Source organism: Poromitra crassiceps, assembly GCF_964638095.1.
Source record: "Poromitra crassiceps genome assembly, chromosome: 7".
Lineage (NCBI taxonomy): Eukaryota > Metazoa > Chordata > Actinopteri > Beryciformes > Melamphaidae > Poromitra > Poromitra crassiceps.
This window is the reverse complement of record NC_139628.1, coordinates 2,341,883-2,368,484: the sequence shown is the minus strand read 5'-3', so window position 1 is coordinate 2,368,484 and position 26,602 is coordinate 2,341,883. Positions and strand designations below refer to the sequence as shown.

At 41.8% G+C, this 26,602-nt stretch overlaps 1 protein-coding gene across 1 annotated transcript in view; it reads right to left on the bottom strand.

Annotated features, from left to right (window-relative positions):
- Nucleotides 1–4,554: 4,554 nt before the first annotated feature.
- Nucleotides 4,555–26,602, bottom strand: part of LOC310780275 (receptor-interacting serine/threonine-protein kinase 3-like) — a gene marked incomplete at both ends in the record, with an annotated part of 49,647 nt that continues 27,599 nt past the window's right edge. The window contains 6 exons of the mRNA XM_083640836.1: nucleotides 4,555–4,625; nucleotides 8,160–8,216; nucleotides 13,267–13,333; nucleotides 13,474–13,556; nucleotides 14,031–14,186; nucleotides 16,896–16,945. Coding sequence (XP_083496962.1) covers nucleotides 4,555–4,625; nucleotides 8,160–8,216; nucleotides 13,267–13,333; nucleotides 13,474–13,556; nucleotides 14,031–14,186; nucleotides 16,896–16,945 — 484 coding nt within the window. The remainder of the gene's footprint in view (nucleotides 4,626–8,159; nucleotides 8,217–13,266; nucleotides 13,334–13,473; nucleotides 13,557–14,030; nucleotides 14,187–16,895; nucleotides 16,946–26,602) is intronic.

Sequence of the window (26,602 nt, the reverse complement as noted above, 5' to 3'; positions counted from 1 at the left end):
TATTCGGGATCTATAAAGGCCCGTTTCTGCAGGCCCTCAGCAGTGGTTCATAAACTAAGATCACGTCAACCTCTGCAACCGTTCCCAACCTCGAACCTTGCAGACCCAGCTATCAAGTTCCACAACTTCCCTACTTCTCGAGACTTCACTTACCAAGTTTGCCTTGGCCATCAACTACCCGCAAATAGATCCACATTTCTCACAGCCATGCCTGACAGAACATTCTTCCTTTCGAAGCTCCGATCCACTCGATCCAGTCCGGGTTGCGGCTGCATGCTGTCATCTCTTCATCCCAATTTGGATATCTCAGCACATCACAGATCATATTCATAGCCTGAGTAAAACAATTCAACCTACAGCCAGGCAAATACAGATCTGTTCAGCAGGGCTGATGCGGTTTTCCTGTAGCCTACAATATAGAACGTTACCTATCGGTGACATTCCTGATACCATCCAATTCCATGATCTTTATGTTGTAAAATGATTTCCCCCATTTAGTTTTTTCAATTTAAAACCATTGAAAATGAGTACCCTGACCTGGTCTATTTATGTTTAAACATTTTTAATACTGAATGAATGTTTAATACTAATGTTATGTTAACGATGCTAGCGAGAAGGAGCAGAGTGATAGCATGGCGGCTAGCCCAGACCCAGATCCAGTCCTGGTTGCTATCCGAGAAATGAAGAGCGACTTCACGTCGAGATTCGATGGGCTTCTGAGCGCGATAAATGCCATTCAAAGCGACATGAAAGCCATGACGGTGCGCATGACAGAAGCCGAAGATAGAATTAGCACCAACCAAGACGACATCGTAACCATGCGGAACGAAAACGCCGCCATGCTACTCCACATTGAAGAGCTAACGATGAAAGTAGATGATTTGGAAAATCGCAGCCGCCGCTCCAACATTCGACTGGTGGGCCTCCCCGAAAAGAAAGAAGGGACGGATATGTGTTCATTCCTGGAGAAGTGGTTACCAGGTGTGCTTGGTGAAAATAACTTCCCCAGACCACTACTGATTGAGAGAGCGCATAGAATCGGCAGGCCTAGCGAGGGTGAAGCACAGTCTACAGCGCGACCCAGAGTCGTTATAATGAAGCTCCTCAACTACGGAGACAAATCCCGGATCATGACGGCTGCCAGAGCGAAGGGATCCATACTTCTGGATAACAACAAAATCCTGTTCTTTCCCGACTACTCTGCTGAGCTGCTCAAGCGAAGGAAGGTATTCGACCCTGTGAAGAGAGTCCTGGCCTCCCTCAACGTTCCGGAGCTGCGCTACGGGATCGTCCACCCGGCCAAACTTCTGGTAACCTACAAGAGGAGACGCCACCTTTTTGATACAGCATCGGCAGCGGAATCGTTTGTGCAGGAGCTGAAATAGAACGGCGATGGATAACTTGAATGGCGGAGAGGAATGGGGTAAAAAAAGCAACAAAAAGAATACTGAATAATTAAAGGGGGAAAAAATAAGGATAATTGAAAAAAATGAATGCTGGATTTTCGTTTCTGTTTTTGTTTATACACATTTATACTATCTTCACTTAGTTGGTGCTTGCAATAATCTGCACTTTATGTCACTGCTGCACTGAGTGCTGACTGTTTTATAATTACTTTTATATTGCTACAGCAGTGCACATTTACTACCTCAGTTGAAGTTTACAAAAACAGAACAATAACAATAATTATAATAATAATAATGAGAAATTGTAAAAAAAAAAAAAAAAAAAATGGAAATGGAAAAATGAATGGTTTAGGAATGTGGCGAGAAGGATTTTTTGGAAGATAGAATGGTGGGGAAAAAAAAAAAAAAAAAAGTTTATACAGAGTTGTTGACCAAACCTAGTCAGTCATTACTGCTCACAATTTGGCACTTTATGTCACTGCTGCACTGAGTGCTGACTGTTTTATAATTACTTTTATATTGCTACAGCAGTGCACATTTACTACCTCAGTTGAAGTTTACAAAAACAGAACAATAATTATAATAATAATGAGAAATTGTAGAAAAAAAAGGAAAAAATGAAAAAAAAAAAAAAGGAAAAAAAATGAAAATGGAAAAATGAATGGTTCAGGAATGTGGCAAGAAGGACTTTTTGGAAGATAGAATGGTGGGGAGGAAAAAAAAAAAAAAAAAGGTTTATACAGAGTTGTTGACTAAACCTAGTTGGTCATTAGTGCTCACAATTTGGCACTTTATGGCACTGCTGCGTTGACTATTTTGTTGTTATTTTTTATCTCTCATATTTTTATATTACCGTAGCAGTGTAACATACTACTTCAGTTTAAGTTTGGTTGTCAGAAGCAGTCGTGCTATGGAGGGGGCTCACTCTAGGCTGTAGTCTGTTTGGAAGCACACCCATTAGATAGAACGGGAGCATCATATCATGGGCGATATGTGGGGTGGGGGGGGGGGTTTGTGTGTTCTAGTTCTTGTCTCAGCCAGGGTTGTTGTATTGTATTTTGTTTTTCATTTCTTGTTTATACTATGATAATAGCAATGGTACCACCAGTCACTTTACTTTTTCATATATATACGTGCTCGCTCATGCAAATGTCTATGTTGTCTATATATGTCTGGTTTTCAGGATAGCGCTCAGCTAGGGGGTAGTGATCTCTCACTGATTTCATGGAACGTCAGGGGATTGGGACAGACAGTAAAAAGAGAGAAAGTATTTAGATATATTAAATCCCTATCAGCGGACATCATCTTCCTGCAAGAAACTCACATAAAATCTAACCAACAACGTAGCTTGAGACGTAATTGGATCTCCCAGGTGTATCAATCGCCATTCTCATCTCATGCACGGGGTGTAGCAATTCTTTTTTTTTTAAATGTCCCGTTTCACCTCACCTCGATGACTACAGACCCCTTTGGCCGATTTATTTTGCTTACTGGCACAATCGATTTACTCCCAATTACTTTACTTAATATTTACGCCCCAAATATAGATGATCCCAATTTTTTTATTAAGGTTTTTAATCTACTCCCTGACACCAACGACTCGAACGTGATAATTGGGGGGGACCTCAACTGCTACTTAGACAAATTTATGGATAGATTATCCTCAAGGCCCCCCCCAAGTATTTCGTCAGTCCAAGCCCTAAATAACCTCATTAAATCTAGAAACTTAGTTGACATATGGAGGGTCCAGCACCCTACCGACAAACAATATTCGTTTTATTCCCATGTTCACAAGTCATACAGTAGGATAGATTATTTTTTAATAGACTCCAAATTAATCCCCCACGTCACCAATTCGAAGTATCATAATATACTGATCTCTGATCATGCTCCCCTGACAGTGTCTTTAAATCTCTCTCTCCCAAAACAATCTTACTCCTGGCGTTTGAACCCCTCCCTGTTAGCTGAAGAGAAATTCATTGAGTATATCACCACCAAGTTGAAACATTTTGTGGAGTTTAATGATAATGGTGAAGTCTCGGACTCCACACTCTGGGAAACACTAAAAGTGGTTATTTGCGGAGACATCATTTCCTACGAGTCCATGGCAAAGAAAGAAAGAAGGAGGCGGCTATCAGAAATAGAAAATGCTCTTCCCGCCCTCGAAGCTACATATCAGACCTCGAAATCCCCCCAAGATTATAATAGGATATTGAAGATAAAGTATGAATATAATTGCATTTTAAGTGGTCAAATCAACACACTTCTTTTAAAACTCAGGCAAAAACAATTTGAACTAGGAGACAAGCCGGAGAGGCTCCTGTCGCGGCAGCTTAAGGGAGTGCAGGCCGCTAGGTCAATTCTCTCAATCAAATCGAGTAAGGGCGACCTGTTGACCGACCCCAAGAAGATAAATGACCGCTTTAGGGAATTCTACAGTGAACTATATTCGTCTAAGTGTGAGGCCGCCCAATCTGATCTAGGCGACTTTTTTGATTCTTTTGAAGCACCCAAACTTAGTGATGCTGCTAGAAAGGACTTGGATTCTGACTTCACTCTGGAAGAAGTTGTTTCTGCCATTAAATCTTTTCCATCAGGCAAAGCAGCTGGACCAGATGGTTACGAAGCTGAATTCTATAAGAAATTTTGCAGCATTCTTGCCCCACTTCTTCTCAGAATGATATCTAGCTCTATGAAAGATGAAGCCTTGCCCAAAACATTATACGAAGCTAACATTACACTCATCTTAAAAAAGGGGAAGGAGGAATTAGACCCGGCCAGCTATAGACCCATAGCACTTCAAAATGTTGATAGAAAAATAATCACTAAAATGCTGGCTACTCGGCTGAACAGGCACTTATCGTCCATCATCCATCCCGATCAGACAGGGTTCATCCCAAGTAGATTTTCCTTCTTTAATGTTAGACGGCTTCTCAATACCATATATGCAGATCATAGTGAGACTGATGGTGCAGCAATTTTATCATTGGATGCACAGAAGGCGTTTGATCAGGTTGAGTGGCCTTACATGTTTAAATCACTGCATAAATTCGGATTTGGTGACTCATTTATATCCTGGGTAAAACTTATATACGCTTGTCCAGCTTGCTCAGTTATAACCAACGGTGACAAGTCAACCAGGTTCCCATTACTTCGTTCGGTCCAGCAGGGTTGCCCTCTTTCGCCAGGTCTCTTCGCCGTCGCACTCGAACCTCTTGCCTTGAAGATCCGCAGTCATCCAAATCTCACGGGCATAGAGGTCGGAGGTGTCGAGACACGCATTAGTCTGTATGCCGATGATGTAATATTATACCTGCACAACTCAGAAGAGTCAATTCCCCCTCTCCTGGAGCTAATCACCTCGTTCGGTAAGCTGTCTGGCTACACAATTAATTGGACAAAGAGTGAGTTCATGCCGCTCTCCGATGCTTTCACTCCTGGTTTCCTCGACAATCTCCCGTTTAAATTGGCAAAGAGCCGCTTCACTTATCTTGGTCTGACCATACCTAAAGATCCTAAGCAAATATTTAAGATGAACTTTGGTGATTTTATTTCGAAACTTAAACAATGTATAGAAAACTGGAAAATTCTCCCTCTGTCCATGATTGGCCGTATAAACTCAGTTAAAATGGTCTCGCTTCCCAGATTTCTTTACTTGTGCCAGAACCTCCCCATTTTTCTTACATCTGCTTTCTTTAAAGAGCTGGACTCCATAATTCTGTCATACATCTGGAACTACAAGAACCATAGAATTTCGAAAATCCACTTGCAAAAGCCTAAATCTGAGGGAGGACTAGCCTTACCAGTGTTTAGGCACTACTATTGGGCTGCCAATATAAGGGCTTTAATGTTCTGGCGGGAAGGTGCTCCTGGTAACTTAACTCCTGGAGCCCCCCTGTGGCTGAAAATGGAGGCCAGCTCTATCACTAGATGTTCTCTACCAGCCCTGTTGTTTTCTAAGTTAGAGAAGCCGGGGATATTACAGAACTCAAGTTTTGTTGTGAGAAATTCTGTCAGAATCCTAAACCAAGTTAGGAAGGTTTTGAATTTACCAGATGTCTCTGTTCAGACGCCAATTTGTTTCAATCACTCTTTTTTGCCTCCGTGGTTAGACAAGGGCTACCATGTCTGGAGTGAGAAGGGGCTAGTTTCCCTCAAGGATCTGTATATCGATGGTCATTTTGCATCCTTCGATCTACTGAAAAGAAAGTTTGAATTGTCCAACACAAACTGGCTTAGATTCCTTCAAATCAGAAATCACGTTCGATCTAAGATTCAAACCTTTGAAACTCTACCAAGTGAGCACGCTTTTTTCGATGTTTTGCTGGTCCCTCCTCACTCCAAGCGTATTATCTCCAGATTTGTATGTTTGTTTGACGAATGTAACATGGTGTCCACGGAGAGGATTAGAGATGCATGGCAGGTGGAACTAGGTGCGGACTTATCTGACAATATTTGGGAAAGGAGTCTGTCAATAATACAATTATGCTCGGTTAACAGTAGACACCAGCTGATCCAGTTTAAAGTCACTCACCGTCTGCATTACTCCAAGCACAGGCTACATAAGATATATCCCTCTGTTTCACCGCTATGTGATAGGTGTCAGATGTCGGAGGGCACATTGTCACATGCTTTTTGGTTCTGCACTTCACTGTCCGGGTTCTGGGCTAAGATATTTGACTGGTACTCGAAGGCTTATAAAATAACCCTTCAGCCTGAAGCAGAACTTGCGATCTTCGGCTGCTCGGAACTCTCTCTTGACTTCCCCACAACTGTGCAGCAATCTCTGACGCAGGGGACAATTGTTGCCAAAAAACTAATCTTGAAAGAATGGAAGTCTTCTACTTCGCCTTCTTTTAAATTGTGGCTGACGGAAATTACCTCTGTTATACGGATGGAGAGGATTAGGTTCCTGAGGACTGACTCACTAAAGAAATTCTTTGCCATTTGGAGCCCGTTTCTAGCCTACCTGGTTGAGGTTGGGGGAGACGGATGATTCACCAGACTGATTCCCCACGGACCCCCTGTGTGGGTTCCCGAGCACAGTACTATACTGTACCTTTTGTAAAAACATGAGCACCTTACAGGACTGGTAGCACTGAATGTTTATTTGTTTTTGTTTTTGTTTTGTTTGTTTGTTTTTTCGTTCTCCTGTGTCTGAGCCTGTTTGTCTTGTTTATATGTTTTGAAAAACTGAAAAAAAAAAAAAAAAAAAAAAAAATACTAATGTTATGTTAAATTATCTGTCTTAACCTGTTGGCACAGGAAAAGAAAATTTGAAAACATACAGAAATACCCATTGTAATAGGTGAGCACATCAATAAACTATGTGTCATATATTTATTTAGGTAGAAATTAAATTTTTGATGGCACAAGGATTTTCTGGTCCAATTTCTTTTGCCGCGAAAACTGCCACGCTTAATATTGTTTGGCCGGCAACTCATTATATTTTTCTGTATGCGGCCCACAACCAAAAAAGTTTGGCCACCCCTGTTGTAAACACATAACTTTCACAATAGTGAACAAGCACCCCCACTCAGCTCATTCTGGCAGGTATAGTTTTATAACTTGTAGGCTACCTGCTGCTCCTGCACATCACAGCACAGGCTAAATGATGCACATAAATATAGCCTACATTATGTAAAGTCATGGCATAAATGTGTTTTTATTGAAAAAGTATGTGTTAAGTAAGCCAAGTCTTGTGGAGCGGACATCACAGTACCGTGTTACGGTTGTCACTCGTCTATAGACGGTTTTAAATTGACAACAAAAACATTCTAAATTGAACCCCCGCTCACTTCCTGTTGCAGTGTTTGTTATGGACATTAAAAAAAAAAAAACATTCAAGTGCAGGACTGACCATTCCGTGAAAACCGTCTATATAGCTGAGCGCGCGAAAACAAAAGTAACGATGTCGAGTGAATATTTCTGCAGTTTGCCGAATGCTGAGAAAAAGAAAGTGCTGTGGGGTTGCGCTCTGGTTAAAACCGTCTATACCACGTTGTATTTGCGACGGATATATATGCCACCTGGATTACATATATGTTTCACATAGGGTTGTGTTTTGATTTTTATGTTTTATTTTGTCCAATATTGAAATGTTCTAGAATTGCATGTTGTGTTAACAGAAATATTATTTCTATCTACAACGTGGCCTACTTAGGCTGATTTGGTTGCTATTTCTTGTCAAAATGTATTAGCCTCAATGCATGCTGGCAGATTTCACGTGTGTCTGTGTGTGGCTTTGGTAGGGGAGTCGGCGCACTGAATAAGGCCTGGTTTTGAAAAGCGCTAAGCGCTAGATTAACGCCAATGGGGAAGATAGCGTTTAAGGCCAAAACGCCCATTCTGGCCTATTCTGGCACTGCGCCACACCTCTTCGGCGTAAAGCGCATTTCGGGGCCTAAAAACATGATGCTATCTTCCCGAGTCAGGCGCAAAGCGTGTTTTTTTCCGTTTAATGCCAGTTTAGCGCCTAAGCAGTGGCGTGTCCAGACTTTTTCAACCAGGGTGGCACAAGTGGGACACAGACTTGTGAAGGGGTGGCCAGGAAGGGACCCTCGGCAGCATCCGCAAGGGCGGTGCCGAAGAAAATGTGACGTTTTTTGGACTTTTAGCCAAAAAACACACACGCACTCTCTCGCACTGTGCACGCACAAGGCACACGTCAGTATAGCGTTAATTTACCATGTTTGTCCCAACTAGATCCCCATCCCAAGTCAAATCAGACAAATAAGACAAATGTATACATACCCTGATGTGCAGGACAAGCTGAAGGGCCTTCATAACCACTAGTATCTGTGTCTGAGTCTACAAAAACATAAGTTGCCATTAGAATGATAATAAAATCAACCTTTTTTAAAGGGGGACTAACCCCCCAGATATGTATCAGAACAGTGATTTGAAAATACCTATGGAAAAAACCAAGAAATGACATATGCTCTTGTTTATACTATACTCTTTGGCTGTGTTCAGCTCAAGATTTTTTTTCGGAAATCAACGCCATGACAGTTTGCCCACCGCCTCTAAAATATCTTTATATTATAGCTGCAATATCTTTATAAATATCAACAACTAGCCAACGCTGGTGGCTTGTATGGAAACAGCGTTGCTCAAAATGGTTGAAAGTTATATCAATTTGGTAATTCAGTGGCGAACTAGAAATTTTATTATTTTTCTGCATGTGTGTGTATGTGGCGTGTATCTATCGCTAAGACCATAGTGACACGAGGCTCGTTTACCGCAGCACACTGCACAATAGGTCAAACCCCCCGCTCTGGGGTAACACAATGCGAGATTTCTCCACGTCATTCCCTCGTCCAACTTGCCATGAAGTCCCTTTTTAGTTTGGGGGCTTTTCGTGATTCTTGTTAAAAGTTGTGCAAAAGTTTTCCTCTCAGCAGGGCTCAGCAGAGCGCTGTTGGCTGCGTTCTCCCACTCCCTCTTCCCTGGAAAAGTCACCAGGCACGCTGCTGACTTTGTGTGCTTTGCGCTGCTGGTGTGTGAGATTCTGGCATCGTCTGACGTAAATAGATCAATCAAATGTTTTCCAGTTATTCCTAGGCTGCAAACTTGTTTTAACATGCCAATTGGAGTGTTTTCTGACGAGAATAAAGTAACGTTAACGCTACGTTATCTCATCCCATGCGAAAGCCCCTGCCTCGGACATGAGGAGAGGGTCAGAGTGCTGATGCTGCTTCTGCGCGCCCCCTTGGCGCTCGTGCATGTGCATGAGAGCAGACTCTCTCCCGCTTGACTGGCCGGGGAGAAAGTGCTTCCAAGTCGGACTGATAATATAAACAACATAATTTGACCTTATCCAGGTAAGATATTAATAAGGTAATGACACATTCAGCGGGAAACTAACTATAATTAAGACATGTGCCAACTTCGACGACGTTTGGTTCAGTATTTTAAGAGCAAACTGAAAAGTTGCTGTTTTGGAGATTTATAAAAGGTTGGGAATGATTACAGCAACACAATGCCATGTCCTTCCTTTTATGATTATAGTGGCGTTTATTGATAGTATTGTGTTACATAGGAGTTGGTAGGTAAATAACAAGCGATTGTAATAAATTAACAGGTGATTAACAGGTCAAGTGACATCATGGGAATAGGCTTGGAGTTGTGAGGAGCCGAAAGGGTACAGGGGGAGTAGGGGAGTAACTATCTTGAAATCCCATAGTCTTTGGTTCATCGTGACGTCACGACGTGTCAAATATCCCATTCATTTGAGGGCAAAAAAAAAGCAGTGTTCCACCCTTAGAGGACGTTTATGCCAGGCATGCTGCTGAAAAATTATACAAATGGTAAAATGGCAACAATTTGGTGTCAAATGTGGAAATTTTGACCAGAATTCTTCACACATCACCCCCAAAGTCATATATATTGGTTAAAAGCTGAAAAAAAGTGTTTTGGGGGTTAGTTACACTTTAAGTAAGCTAAGGGGCATGTTACCCATATTTATTGTACTTTTTATTGTACACCAGCGGTATGCAACCTTGCCCTACTCAGGTGCCACATTGACAAAACAAAATCTTTCCTTTCCTCCCTTTGTTTTTTTTAGATTATTTATTTATTTATGTATTTATAGTAGGGATGCACGATATGGATTTTTAGAGCCGATACAATAACCAATATATATATGCTTCTCCTGGCCGATAACCGATACGATAAACCGATAATTATGTAACATTTCTGTATTAAAAAAACAAGTTCTTCACCTGTATTTTATGCACACCTGGGGTTAAAAAAGAAGAAGAAAGAAAGGGCAGATGTAGTAAGCAAATATGGATTATTTAATATTCCATAGCTCTGACCTAACCAAATCTGACATCGCTATTGTGAACACAAACAAAACTTCTGATATAATATGATTGTTTTAGTAAAGTATATCACTCAATAGTCAATACAAAAAATAATAGAACCGAAAGCCTATAGCTGCTTAGTCTGCAGATACAACACAAAAGGCATAGTAATTTATTTAGACTCTTATTGGCATGACATTACTGGCAACATATGAGCTGTCTGAATTTTGCATTGGGGCCAGTTCTATAGTGAGGCATGGAAAGCCTCACTATAAGCCATATCTGTGTTGTTTCACTTTTGACTGAAAAATGCTCCCTCTAGATTAAAGAAAATACACTATGTGATGTTGACTGGTGTGTTTTTATGTAAATGTGCGCATTCGTTTTCCTTATTATTGGTAGATCATGACTGCCCTGCAGCTAGCTACGTTAGCTTCACGTTACCTTACATGTAACGTTAGCGTTAGTTGCTTTTGGAGTCACAAACCCTGGACATTTCATTTCGGGTAATGCATGAGGTTCTCGATGGTTAATGTAGTATAGTGGATGATATCGCGAGAGTATAATGACGGGATTAGACCAGGACAGAGAGACGGGGAATGATGACGTAGATTAGAATGGACACTGAGCAGGACTGAAATAAAGCACGTTAAATAATACTGCTTCTTGATTGAATGACAACACAACAGTTAATGCCAGCTCTGGGAGTATGAAGTGCTTTAAATGCGGGGATGTTTGGTCACAACAAGCTTGTGGACCGCTGCCTGCTGAACTACTAGGTAGGTCACAACCAGCTAGCTAATGTTAGCCACCACAACAGCTAACGTTAACGCCAAACAAATCTGCGGCCTCCTCCCCACGTTTGGTTTAGCGTAACGCCAGCTCAGACTTTCCCCTAATCTCAGAAACCTTGCGGGACATGTATTGCAAATTGCAATAGTGTTGTTTTGTTATCATTTGAAACTGTCAACAGCCACACTGGAGGCGGCCATGTTTCGCCAGCTGCTTGTGACGTCATGAGCACGCATCAACAATACTCCACTTCCAATGCAAAACAAAGAAACAAAGCCAAGTTGGCGCCGTATTATCGGGGGCTATTTTTTCGGCTAAAATGTCATTATTGGAATAATAAATAATAATGTCGGTAATTTATCGGTCCGATAAATATCGTGCATCCCTAAGTCATAGTAGGACTTAAAAGAGCCACAACTACCCATAAAGGAGCCTCTAGAGCCTCTAGAGCCTCGGGTTGAGTATCATTGTTCTACACACATAATTTACCTATCGCTAAGCCACGCCCCGAACGCAGACGAGCCAATCACAGCGCGTGCAGCTCTACAATACACTCAGACATTCTCAGCTTAGAGCTCCATAGAGAAGCACTAGAAAACGCGAGTTTCCTCTGGTTTTATACATTTATAAGTTGAAAAAAATGCCGATGTGCATGGGGGTAAATGCAACATTACGAGGTATCCTGGGAGGCCAGGCAATTCATAATTATTTGTATGTTGCAGCTTGAGCTTGTCGTCCACAACAAGTTTCTCCTAAGGGAGACCAAATAAAATAATCAATCAATCAATCAATAATATTAAACTAGTAAACGTAGATCCACTCACATCCACAATGCTACTGTTTTGAGTTAAATCTGCAATCGTGGTGACAGCGAGATGAGTCTTCTCCCTCATTTGGCTTCCATGATCCAAAAGGTATCATGAAATCATCATGGTATTCAGAAAGTCGGCAAAAGAAAATGCTGAATTATGCGAGTTTCCAGTCATTACGTTATGCGCGTTATGGAGTTGGTGAAGAGGTAGAGAGGGGAGGCTGGCCACGAGACTAGTGAAGAGGAGGCACATTGATTGATGTGATTATAACATCGCCAGACACCAGTCAAACCCTAAAACGAGGGAATTAATCTCGTTCTCCAAATAAATGTGAGGTAGTCTAAAGCGAAAAGATCCAGGAGGAAAACATGATGTTAAAAGCTGTAAGCTATGCTTCTGCTGATCTGCTACACCACCACCCATGCGTGCGTGGCATTGTCTCGCTATGAAAAACATCTACACTATTTAACGTTTCTTGATTATACAGATGTACATGAAATAGATTACCAGGCGCCACTCTTCAATTCGGCATATAGGCTATATAATCCAGGGAGAGGTTACTCTAAGTCAGGGGTCTCAAACTCAAATTATGGGGGCCGCTGAGTGTCCAGTCTTGTCACAAGGGGGCCACTTCATGTATTAAAAATACATATATATATAAAAATGCAACCGTTCAAATTCTCAACATTAACAATTTATTCATTTATTTGAGGTACAATCTATTTTTTACATTAACAATGTATTTGTTTATTTGAGGGACTTTCTTTTCTTTTTTTTAGGGACAATGCACATTACTAAATTAGGCAGTGTTAATTTTCAAGTGTCCCTTGAAACTCCAGCTAGAATTAGAACTGATCATAAATGTCACTTGACAGGTCAGTAATCCACTCTGCCACTGTGTTGGCTGAAAGGCTGATGTTGCTTAAGTGACTTTTTTTTCTGGACAGACGATATAACATATAACAGAAGTGGAGTATTGGCCAGAATGACATGAACATTTGGAAACTTAACTCAAACTTAAACTCAAACTCAAACATAAAACTCAAACTCAAACTCAACCTCAAACTCAAACTCAAACTCAAACTCAAACTCAAACTCACGGCCCGCGGGCGTGAGTTTGAGACCCCTGCTCTAAGTGAATGTCAACTCTGGATGTGAGTCACCTGTTATCCCCACCCACTGTCTTGGTCACCCGCGGCCATCCCGCGTTTCACCTAGGAATCAAAAACTAGCCTCCTGCAACACATCGCTAGCTTGTCTGGGAAGCTAAGCAGGTTTGGCTGTGGTTAGTCCTTGGATGGCAGAGCACCTAGTCCTAGAGGCCTCAAGTCCTACATTTACATTTTCTTTTTCTCAACATGAATATAAAGCATTTTGGAATAAAATACATCAGGATAACTGAAGAATGTTTGAATGTGGTCAAATGATTGATGGAAGTTAAGAGCTGACCTAAAGGCTGAGTGACGTGGGCGTTGGTAAGCCCCTCTGTTATTCTTTGTTCTCCTTCCGTTTGATCCTGGAAAGAGGAACAGACAGACAGACAGACAGAGACAGAGAGGTGGCAGAAAGACAGTGGAAAAAGAGTGAACTGCTCTGTCATGTCAAATATTTCAGTGGTAGAAAAATACTCAAAGCAGCATTTTGAGTTGATCATACCAGTTTTGCCAGCACTTGATGGACGGCGTCGTTAATTGCATGCTTGTGCATGTTAAACAGGCGCTCTGTCACAGCTGTGCAGTCTGAAACCAACAGAGCAAGAGAGACCATTTAATACTAGGGCCAAATTGTTGTTCTTCCCACAATAAGTCTGAATCTGTTCTTATTTTTCTACTAATAACTCATTCATTTTAGTGAGAAAATCTATTGAACCTGTTCTGATTGTTTAGAAAAGTAAATAACCAATAAAAAGGCATAAACAGTTTACAGCTAACTCACTAACAATTAAACTAGACTGTTAATGGCTGTTAAACCTACAACGTTATAAATTTTCTCCATTTTACAGTCTGTAAAATTACCTGAAAGTTGCTTACATCAATTTGCGCGAGCAAAGGCTGTCAGGTAGACTCTGTAAGACTGTAAGTAAGCCCATACATACATGTTTCTATTCTATTCTATTCTATTCTATTCTATTCTATTCTATTCTATTCTATTCTATTCTATTGTTAGTTCTCCACTTCCAGTAGGCTCATTTCTACAGGAAGTGGCTTCCTCACCGAGGGAGGAGGGCCTTTCGGTGGGTACCGGCGCCCAGCATCTCTTCATGAGCTCCACCAGGTTCCTCAGCCCCGCAGCCTGGTCTTGTTTGATCTCTGCCAGCGACGGGCGACCTCCCTCTGCGGTATCCAGCCACACCTTGGCGGACGTAGCATCTACAGTACAGGAGGACAGGAGTGAGGGTTAAGAAGTACGACAGGGTGGCCTTGTTTTAAAGGACAGCACCTGTATCCACAAGGCAACAAATTTGATCCTAGAAACAGTGAGTTCAGACTTATTGAATATAAAAAACATTCTAAAATAATGTCCATAGACATTCGAAATGTCTATGGAGAAAATTAATGGGGAACTCTCTCCTGGGGCTGGAGATGTCACGTGACTGTTCAGCTCTATTGGTGTCCTAATACACTGGAGGGTCATGTCAAGTAGTGTGAATCAGATCTAAAAGCTGAGAGTATTGAAATGAAGCATTCTTACTGGATCACCTATGTGCCAAATTTACCTGCCGGACACTAGCGATTCCTAAAAGTTATTATGTTATGTTCTACGAAGTATGCAGGTTTGCCGATAAGCAAGATAACATTAAACAGCTACATTGTTTTTACTGAGTTTGGCGTTGACAGAGCTGGCTCTGCTGTAAAAGGGGCAATGTAAATAAAGACAATTCATTGATTAAGCTCATAAACGTCTGTGGGGCAAAAAATGCAATGCTTTCAGTCGACTTTTTCAATACTTAGGGCCCTATCTTCGTACGGCGCTATCATTTGCGCTGCCGTTTGCGCGCCTCTTATTGCTATCTTCCCAGCGTCTTAAGCTATTGTCTGCCTCCACCATCCAGTTTTGCGCCGGGATCTAAGCGCAGACACAGGTGTAGGCGTGGCCCAGGTGTGTCTGTGGGCCTCTAGCCTAGGCTATCATCTGTCTCCCGCAAGTGTCATTTTGCGCTCTGGCGAAGATACCATCGCTATGTTCCGAGCGTAAACAGAGGTTTGGGCGTTGACCGTGCCAAAATAGGTGTTTCAGCGCAATATGTTAGAAAAAATGGCCTGGGGTGCTCTTAATTTTAACGCCACCAAATAGCTGGTCTTAGCGCAAAAAACCCCACTACGCCAGGCGTACGCCTGAGCGCAAACAGTATTCTCTGCGCAGTGCAGGAAATCCTCGCTTGGATACCATACCATTACGCACGGCATGGATGTCACTCTCCAACACCTCGCGCCTGCACACACTCTTCTCTCCTCATAATGCAATTCCAGCGCGGGCCACACAGGGGGCGCACGCAGGCCGCATGCGGCCCGCGGGCCGCCAGTTGCCCTGGTCTGCTCTAGTGATTGGTTGGAATTCCCCTGGGGGATCCCGTCATAGAAATAACAGAGAGCAATCTCAGACTAGAAGATGGAAATGAGTGTACTAGTTGACACTTCAGTCTGAATATCAGGCTGCTAGTTCAAGTGAGAGCAATGTCATTCAAAGTCAGATGGCACCAAAAGACTGAGACATCTGCGAATGTGAAGTTCAGTCCTCTTCCAAACAATCTTTGGTGCAGTTTGCTAGAGTAAGGAAATTATCTGAACCAAATACAGGACACTCAAAATGCTAAATGTTAGGGGTATAAGATATTTGATAGCTAGCAGTTCCTAATGCTTGGAAAGCCTAGGACAACAAAATAACGCAGCAACGCTCTACTAAACAGTGGTGCAGCTGAAAGTGGAGTGCACCAGCTTGATTTTGCGTGACCAAAGTATAAACTATATTCAAATTTGACGTCTTCGAGGCGCGTCCAATGGCATTCTGGAGCTTTTACAGGAGCTAGGTTGTGTTGCTAGGCTCCGTTCCTGTCTGTCTGTTGACAGCTACACTGTAGCTATGCTAACTTTGTAGGCTATCGGGAGATGAGTTGGCGCTCTACCTTGCACATTGCTGCTATCTATGTGAAAGCCCCGTAAGAGAGTCAGTGTGAAACAAAAAGAAGCAAGGGTGAAAAGTAGGGCTGTCAGCGTTAACGCGTTAATCGCGCGTTAACTATCGTTCCTATTAACGCCACTAATTTTTTTAACGCTCGATTAACGCATGCACGTTCTGTGATGTTTGAGCCTTGGTCCGCGCCGTAGTTTTGGAAATCAGGAAGCATTAACGTTGATATCAAGCAGAAACAAAGCTCCGTGAGCAGAAAAGGAGGAATAAAATGGGTATATTGGCAAGTTCAGCTTCAAATTGAGAAAGATGTCCTGCATTTTGGGTGAGAGAGAGAGGGAGCGCGTCAGCTCTCCCCGTCTGTCTCGTCTCACCGTGGCAGAGAGAGTGAGAGACAGACAGACGGAGAACGGGGGGGGGGGGGGGGGGGGGGGAGACAGAGAGGGAGAGAGAGGCAGAGAAAGCGAGACAGACAGACAGGCAGGGACCGACGGAGAACGGGAACGAGAGAGAGAGATACAGAGAGAGAAAGAGAGAGGGGGGAGAGAGCATGCACGCAGCTTCTCCTGTCTGTGGCTGGAGAGATGTAGAGGATAGCACCAATTAACTTCACACAGTGCAGCCTGAGAGATGTGTATTCCCAGTAACTAGTAGCAATAATAACAATATTACCAATGGCCAAATACTTACCCATACTAATGATAGCTACCCATATTAATACAACAGTGCATCTTTGCACAAAGCTCTCAGGTTTAAGGTAGCCTACCTCGGTTTAAGGTAGATTTAGAACAGATTAAATTTTTTTTATTAATTTGCGATTAATCGTGAGTTAACTATGGAAATCATGCGATTAATCGCGATTAAATATTTTAATCGATTGACAGCCCTAGTGAAAAGACGAGAGTGAGAGAGAGATCTGCCAGTAGAAAGCTGAAATCATAGTCACTCACTGCCATATGGTTGTTTCCCTGTGACAATGGACCACAGAAGTATGCCATAGCTAAAAGAGACAGAGAGAGAGAAACACACCTTGGTCGGGAATTACATCACAACAATCACCCTCTGCACAGCCAAGTAACATACATACATACATATATACATACATACATACATACATTCAATACATACATACATACAGTACATACAATACATACATACATACATACATACATACATACAGTACATACAATACATACATACATTCAATACATACATACATACATACATACATACATACATACATACATACATACAATACACACATACATACATACATACATACATACATACATACATACATACATACATACATACATATAGTACATAGTGCATACATACATAGTCAAGTCAAGTCAAGTTTATTTGTATAGCACATTTCATACACAGAGGCAATTCAAAGTGCTTCACATAAAATGGTTGACAGGAAAAGAAAAGAAAAGAAAAGAAGATAATAAAATAGACGTTCAAAAGCATCACAACAAAACTTAAAAAAAAGAGTATAAAAAGTGCAGGACTCATTGGGTTTGCATAGTAGCTGTCAGCAGTTAAAAGCGGCGGTAAACATAAAAGTCTTTAGACTATTTTTAAAAGTAAGTAAAGTTGGGGCAGATATGAGGTCTTCAGGCAATTTGTTCCAGCTAGCAGAAGCATAGTGGGTAAATGCAGTCTTCCCATGATTTGATTTGATCCTAGGGACAGTTAATAAGCTGGACCCTGATGACCTAAGAGTTCTAGACGGTTCGTAGCGTGGGAGCAATTCAGCTATGTATTTTGGGCCTAGGCCATTAAGTGATTTATAGACTAATAACAGTATTTTAAAATCTATTCTATGACACACTGGCAACCAGTGTAAGGACTTAAGAACTGGAGTGATATGATCGGCTTTCTTAGTCTTTGTTAGAACTCTAGCAGCAGCATTCTGAATGAGTTGAAGTTGCCTAAGTTCTTTTTTGGAGACCAGAAAAAAGGCTATTGCAGTAGTCTAACCTACTATAAATGAAGGCGTGAATTAGTTTTTCTAGATCCTGTCTGGACATGTATCCCCTAATTCTTGCTATATTTTTAAGATGATAAAAAGCTGATTTTCTGATTGACTTAATGTGGGAGTTAAAGTTGAGATCAGAATCAATAATAACGCCAAGATTTTTGACTTGATCCTTAGGCTTCAGGGATCGAGACTCAAGGCGTACAGTGATTTTAAGCCTTTGTTCTTTGGGGCCAAAGACGATCACCTCTGTTTTGTCTTTGTTTAGCTGAAGGAAATTCTGGCACATCCAGTTATTTATTTGATCAATGCACTGGCACAATGATTCTATGGGGGCATAGTCAGCTGAGGAAAGAGTTATATACAACTGAGTGTCGTCTGCGTAGTTATGATAGGCTACTTTGTTTTTTTGCATAATTAGGCCTAGAGGGAGCATATAAAGGTTGAAGAGCCCCATAATGGATCCTTGAGGCACCCCACAAGTCATCCTAGTTAGGTCAGATGTGTAATTGCCAATGGAGACGAAGTACTTCCTGTCTTGAAGATAGGACTTGAACCACTGGAGGACCGTACCCGATAGCCCAACCCAGTTTTCCAGTCTGTCCAATAAAATTGAGTGGTCAACAGTGTCAAATGCAGCGCTAAGATCCAGTAGCACTAGAATCAAATTTTTGCCTGAGTCTGTGTTCATTCTGATGTCATTTCTGACTTAAGTAGGCACGGTTTCTGTGCTGTGATGGGGGCGAAAGCCTGATTGGAGTTTATCTAGGAGATCATTTGAGGTTAGGAATCTATTGAGTTGTAGGTAAACAACCTTTTCAATTATTTTGCCTATAAAGGGGAGATTAGATATTGGTCTGTAGTTACCGATTACCGATGCATCAAGGCTACGCTTTTTTAGTTAATTACTGCAGTTTTCAGGGACTCAGGAAAAGTGCCTGTCAAAAGGGAGCTATTAACTATTTGCAATAGGTCCGACGACAGACAGTTATAAACGCTTTTAAAAAAGCTTGTTGGAAGGGTATCGAGACAGCACGAAGATGATTTAAGGCCTTGCACAGTTTCCTCTAAGATGTCGTGGTCGATAACGCTGAACTGGGACAAATTTATCGAACTAGGGATCTGCGGGTAGGATGATGTCACAGCATTTCTTGATGTGGAGCCTGCCTGATATGAATAATTTTATCCGTAAAAAAGGCAGCAAACTCATTACATTTGACAGTAGAGAGGAACTCAGGTGCTACACAGAGAGGCGGGTTAGTCAGTCTATCAACTGTGGCAAATAGAGTGCGTGCATTGTTCACATTTTTGTTAATTATATCGGAAAAGAACGATTGTCTCGACCTTTTCAGTTCGAGGTTGTAGGAGTGAAGGCTTTCTTTGTAAATATGAATGTGAATGTGAAGATTAGTTTTCCGCCATTTACGCTCAGCTTTCCTCCTCCTTTCTTTTTGCATCTAACGGATGCAGAATTTCACCAGGGTGCTTTAATCTTGCCAGACAGCATTTTTAACCTAACAGGCGCCACACTATCAATAGCATTCAGAATTGTTGAATTGAAGTTATCGAGAATGTCATTGACAGAAGCTGATGTGGGAGGAGATAAAGAAAATGTCTCCATAAACAGCGTGCTGGTGCCTGCATTAATGTCTCGTCTTTGAACGGTTTGTGACCTATTAATGATCTCAGGGGAGATTTCCATTTCAAAAAAGATGCAAAGATGGTCAGACAACGCAACATCAATAGTCAACACAGAAGAGGACTTGATGCCCCTAGTAATAACTAAATCCAGGGTATGGCCTCGGTTGTGAGTAGGCCCTGAAACATTTTGAGACAGATCAAAAGTATCAAGTAAGATATTCAGTTCTTTGGCAAAATTATCATTCGCGTTATCAATATGAATATTGAAATCCCCAGCAATAGATATACCGTAAATTCCGGACTATAAGCCGCGGCTTTTTTCCCGTTTTTTGGCCTTTTTTGCCCCCTGCGGCTTATATAACGGTGCGGCTTATCTATGGATTTTTCCAGCAAACGGCCACTCGGGAACCTCCAAAATCTATGGATGTTGGTATGAGGCAGAACGAGAGCAAGACAGACATTATGAGAGCGAGACCCTGATTGGATGATGTTGCAAAAAATGTGCCTCGCGACCTGATTGGAGCACTGTGCCACTACTCTCTCTCAGCCACTACGGTAAAACACCCTCCCTCCTCCCTCGCTCCGGGGGAAAAAAGGCAGCGATTGAGCCTGAAAGACAGTCTGAATGAAATTGAATGTAACATTCCCAATTCTATGTATTACATTCTAAAAAACTAACAGCAACATTTTGGAAGGCTAAGCCACACAACTAGCTCGTTGTAATCTAACATCATGCTTCAAAAGATGGAGAACTGGCTGTGTTACGACGATGGCGGCGATTGAGCCTGAAAGCCATGTCTGAGACAGTAGCGAGACAGGAACAACAACAGCAGCAGCAGCAAAGGATCATGCACAAACCCGAGACGAAAGGGACTGTCCGTCAGGGCGCGGACGACTGTGTCAGCAACTCCCTCCCGACTACCAGGAGAAAATTACAAACTTCGGCGAATTCACACAAAGAAAGATCAAGGAATATTCCATCGGACCGGAGCAGATCATAAATATGGATGAAGTGCCTTTGACGTTCGACCTGCCTCTCACTAGGACTGTTAACAAGAAAGGTGAATCGTCCATCACGTTGAGAACCACAGGTCACGAGAGAACGAATTTCACTTGTGTTCTTGGCTGCACAGCATCTGGAGTAAAGCTCCCGCCGATGGTGATTTTTAAGCATCTCACAATGTGTGATTTTGTCTGGGGATTAGTGACCTGACTTTTGTTTTGTTGAAATGTTAATAAATGGGAGCTTCCCCAAACAGCCATCTCTTTCCCGACAATCCCCTCTGTGCACGAAGCCTTACATATGGTAATTAAACATCAAAACACCCGCGGCTTATAGACCGGTGCGGCTTATATAAGAAAAAAATAGTCAACTTTGAAGGTGCGGCTTATAGACCGGTGCGCCTTATAGTCCGGAATTTACAGTAGTCATGTTCCATGAAAATTAAGGAGAGTAGATCAGCAAATTCAACGAGAAAGCTGCCTGAGTATTTTGGTGGTCTATAGATATTCAGCAGTAACACAGTAGTTGAGCATTTCAGAATAGCAGCAAGGTATTCGAACGATGAGAAGTCTCCAAATGTTACCTGCTTACATTGAAACATATCAGAAAAGACAATCGCTACTCCCCCCCCCCCCCCTTATCAGCTCTGGGAGTGTCAATGAAGCTATAATTAGGCGGTGCTGATTCGGACAGAACAGCCACTCAACATACCACTCAACATACATTCAATACATACATACATTCAATACATACATACAATACATACATACATTCAATACATACATACATACAGTACATACATTCAATACATACATACATACATACAGTATACATACATACATTCAATACATACATACATACATACATACATACAGTACGTACGTACGTACATACATACATACAGTACATACATACATACTGTACATACATACAGTACATACATACATACATACATTCAATACATACATACACACATACATACATACATACATTCAATACATACATACATACATACAGTACATACATAGATACAATACAATACATACATACAATTCATACATACATACATTCAATACATGCATACAATACATACATAATGTATATACATACATACATACAATACATACATACATACTGTACATACATACATACATTCAACATACATTCAATACATACATACAGTACATACATACATACTGTACATATATACATACATACAGTACATACATATGTATAGCCTACAGTAGATACTAGGGTTTAATCCCGGGAAACGGGATTCCCGGGAAATGCCATCCAACCCATTTCCTGTTTCCCCGAAAATTAATGATGGGAAACCGGGACAAAATGTTGTATTTTTACATGCAGAACATATTAGAATAGGCCTATATTTAGAAATATGCTGACAGTTTACTTTCTTAACACGTTCACTGCCGTCGACGAGTTAACTCGTCAAAAACGGTGGGACGTGGATCAAACCCTTTTACATCTCCTATAAAAATATGGGAGCCACCGAACGTGTACAACCCATTCCACCGACCCACTAAGTGGCGACAGTGCTCTCCAGACTAGAGAAAGCCGAGCAAAAACAGCAGGAAAAAGCGTGAGGAAACCATTCTTATGAAAATGGTTTGGCGAAAACGCTTTCGCGCTGGGAGCTGGCGCACAACGGTGGGGGATTCCAAAAATCAAAAATAGACTCTGGGTGCAACACACTTTGAAACACACAGCAGAAAGCCCAGAATCGCACGCAGCTTCATCCCAGCTCACAACCGAAACCCCAGAAACGAACAAGCTCGATCCAGACTTGCCCGACGAGCGGCCGCCAGGCAGCACAGACAGGCAGCAGAGACTCGCCTGTGACACACGCTGCAAAGCCACCAGAGACACACCCACAGAGGGAGGAGTTTGAAGGAGAGGGGGGTGGGGGTGCTGTTATGGAGGAAATTACTGTTCAGAACTATTGTTTAGATGTCTGATGTCTCACTGATGCCAAAAATAAATGGTTAAAGTGACTGTTCTGCCTGTTCTATCGAATTTCACAAAAATGCATGTATCTCAGCTTTCTTTCTCAGACGCTGAAACCATGCTGTATTCAACTGCTAATGCTTACATAACAGAACATGATAAAAACGAACTCTTTTAGACAGAGAAAGCACACATTCTATTAGTTCTTTTGAGATATTTTGTGTTCACAAAGTCCTAGCAGAAAATAATCCTCGGCTCTTGAAAGATGAGCCAGAATCCTCAAAAAAAACCTTGGCAGAAGCTACCTACTGTATTGGAAAAACTGTTGGCAGTGAATGTGTTAAATGATGTAGCCTATGTTTTAAAAGAACATGTAATATATTAGGCTACTGTAAGCATTGTAAAGTCATTAAATGATCACGATGTAGGCCTATATGCATTTCGGAGACATCAAAGTGAATCAATCAACCAACAATCAATCAATTTTGTATTTATATAGCGTCAAATAACGACGTATTGCAGGCAGATTTTAATACTAGCTTCTCTGACAACAATGTTATAGCCAGAGATTTTTTTTAATTTGATATCCCTTGCAGAGTGGAATTCATTTCTGATTTTATTTCTGCGTGTTTTGGCCATGCGCCATTGTGCGCTGTGCGCCGGTGGAACAGACTGAAAGCTTATTGAACATAGCCTAATAAACACAAAGCCCACGATGTTTCTTTTCTTTTCTCTACACGTCTGACTTGCTTGAGGGGATTGTGCCATGACCGTTAATGCAGTAGCCTACGAGACGGCGATTGAGCACCGTGCAAACTTCACCAGCGGTGAAAACGACAATCAGCCCAGCCGTGCGTCCTCAGTTCGTGTGCGCCAGGTTGGGCATGATGGTCTGATTGTAGGCGATGTCTGTGCACAGAGGGGTGGAGATAGTCTGATACAGCCGTGCTCCGGTATGCGGTATGGAGATGTCTGGGCACGGCTGGAAGACGAGCGGTGCAGCCGCCAGAGCGCAGCAGCCCATATCCAAAAGCACACGGTGCCAGGTATCAGACAGCATTGATCTTGTGCGTAAAAGAGAGTGAAAATGGGCCGATCGACGCGTTTACGGCTCCATTCCTTCCACGGCAGTTTCTACAACTCTCTAAGAAAATGTTTAGCCTAGGCTACTACAGGATTTATTTATACGCCAATCAAGGCGATTGGTGAATTATATAAACCCTAACGGCACTATAGCCTAATACATATAGGTACAGCCTAAAAACAGCCTAAAAACAGCCTAAAAAGTTCGTTAAATTGCGATGTTTTGCCTTAATTAATTAATATTAATGGCACCAAATAATACATTCGTCAGGTTGGGAATAGGTATATTTCTCCTTGATGCATAAAAAACAACAAAAAACAACAACAACAACAACAAATTTCCCGGGATTCCCGGGGAAGAGGGCTTCATTTCCGATTTCCCGATATGCGTCATTAGTACATACATACAATACAATACAATACATACATACATACATACATACTGTACGTATGTACATACAGTACATACATACACACATACATACAGTACATACATACATATGTATACAGTACATACATACACACACATACATACATACAGTACATACATTCACATACATACTGTACATACATACGTATACAGTACATACATACAATACATACACACATATGTATACAGTACATACATACATAGGTATACAGTACATACATACATACATACGTATACACTACATACATACATACATACAACATACATACATACATACGTATACAGTACATACATACATACATACAGTACATACATACATACGTATACAGTACATACATACATACATACATACAGTACAGACATACATACGTATACAGTACATACATACATACATACATACATACGTATACAGCACATACATACATACAGTACATACATACATACATACGTATACAGTACATACATACATACATACATACAGTACATACATACGTATACAGTACATACATACATACATTACATACATACATACATACGTATACAGTACATACATACAGTACATACATACATACGTGTACAGTGCATACATACATACGTATACAGTACATACATACGTATACAGTACATACATACATACATACAGTACATACGTATACAGTACATACATACATACGTATACAGTACAGACATACATACATACGTATACAGTACATACATACATACATACAGTACATACATACACATACATACATACAGTACATACATACATACAGTACATACATACATACGTATACATTACATACATACGTATACAGTACATGCATACATACAGTACATACATACATACAGTACGTATACAGTACATACATACATACGTATACAGTAGCCTACATACATACATACATACATACATACATTATTATTTCTTTGATTGAGAACTTGCCTGACTCCATTTCAATTGCCCTTTACTCATTAATTATCATCCATCTAAAAGTAGTAGTGACTCTTATGGTAAACCTCACATATCTGACACCTAAACACACTTAAAGGACGGCTTTCCCGTGAGGAATATGAATATATATTAAATCTCACGCCCCTAAGGTTTTCGAATCCGTTGAAATTTTTGAAATTGGTTCTTCACAGCCAGAGATATCAACCGAAATCCACTCTGTGTGGGGGGGGGGGGTGGGTGGTGGAGGGGAGGGGCGGGTGCGGGGACCCGAAATCCTACATTTCCCACAATGCACTGGGCTCGCGTGGCCTTCGTTTCCACGCCCACCCCTCAGGCATTTGGCTGATATCAAACTCCAGTAGGTGGCGGTAATGCACATATATGCTTGCCAACCGCCATAAAAGTGAAAGAAGAAGAAGAAGGCTTCGACATAAAAACATTGAGTAGAAAAAATAAAAAATTGCACCAAATTTAAACGGTAGTATATATGTCGGGAGATGTCTTCATAAAAAAAAATTCATGCATTTTAAAGGAGAATTTCGGTTTTTTACACCACGGTCCTCATTTCCAGTTTAGAATATGATGTTTTACTCACCGAAATAGTTTCGCTTCATTCTGATGCCCACGGAAGATTTTGAGCTCCGAGTACACTCCTCAAACAGGCTAGAACCGCTAGAACGGGAGCCCACGGGGCATGCTGCACAGAGCTGCACACGCTCTGTAAATCACACCTTTTCCGTCTCGCCGCGGTCCATATCCACGTTATTATGATCCATAAATACACCTGTGACTGTATGTCGCCTCAAGGCTCTTCGGGTCTCCTCATCCGGGGTCTGGGATACTGGGAATCAAAATCCCGGATGAGGAGACTCAAGTCCCGCTCCTGCGAGAGTTTACACCCAGGGTGCTCCACTTACCTGCGCACAGGAGACATTCTCCCCGCGGCTACAGTCTTGTTCACATCAACAACAACGAAGAGCTATTACGTGCCTTGAAGATTTAGTGAAAAATGGCAGAATATTTTTCTGATTTCGAGGATACGGATGATGACTTTGAATACGATGGCCGCCCTTATCGATTTGAGCCTGAGTATACGCTTGAAGAGTTGGCCGAAATTGAAGAGCGAACAAGGAGAGAGAGAGAGGAACAGCACGATGAACAAGCCGCTGCACGGCCCAGAATAAATGGTGATTGGTGGTGTTCCTGTGGACGCTGTAACCCTATGCCCACCGAGGAGGAATGCCTCTGTTGCAGAGAGTGGGACCTGAGGCCAGATGTTGGAGGTGTGGATATTTCCGTAGATGACGAGACATCGGACCCCACACAATGCTGTCTCACCACGTCTGAGGTGAGACCAAGGTCTGAGGAGGCGAGGTCAACATGAGTTGGCCTCAACTAGCCTCAACATGGAGGCTAGTTGGACGCATCATGATGCGTCATGATGATGGACATGATGATGATGTTGACAGCCTGGGGCTGACAGATGATGTTGACTCATGACCAACATGATGATGGACGCCTCAACATGAATGTTGAGGCGAACTCCTCAGGTCCAACCCCTCTCTCATAAACAGGGCAGTGGTAGAGACTTTCTTTCGT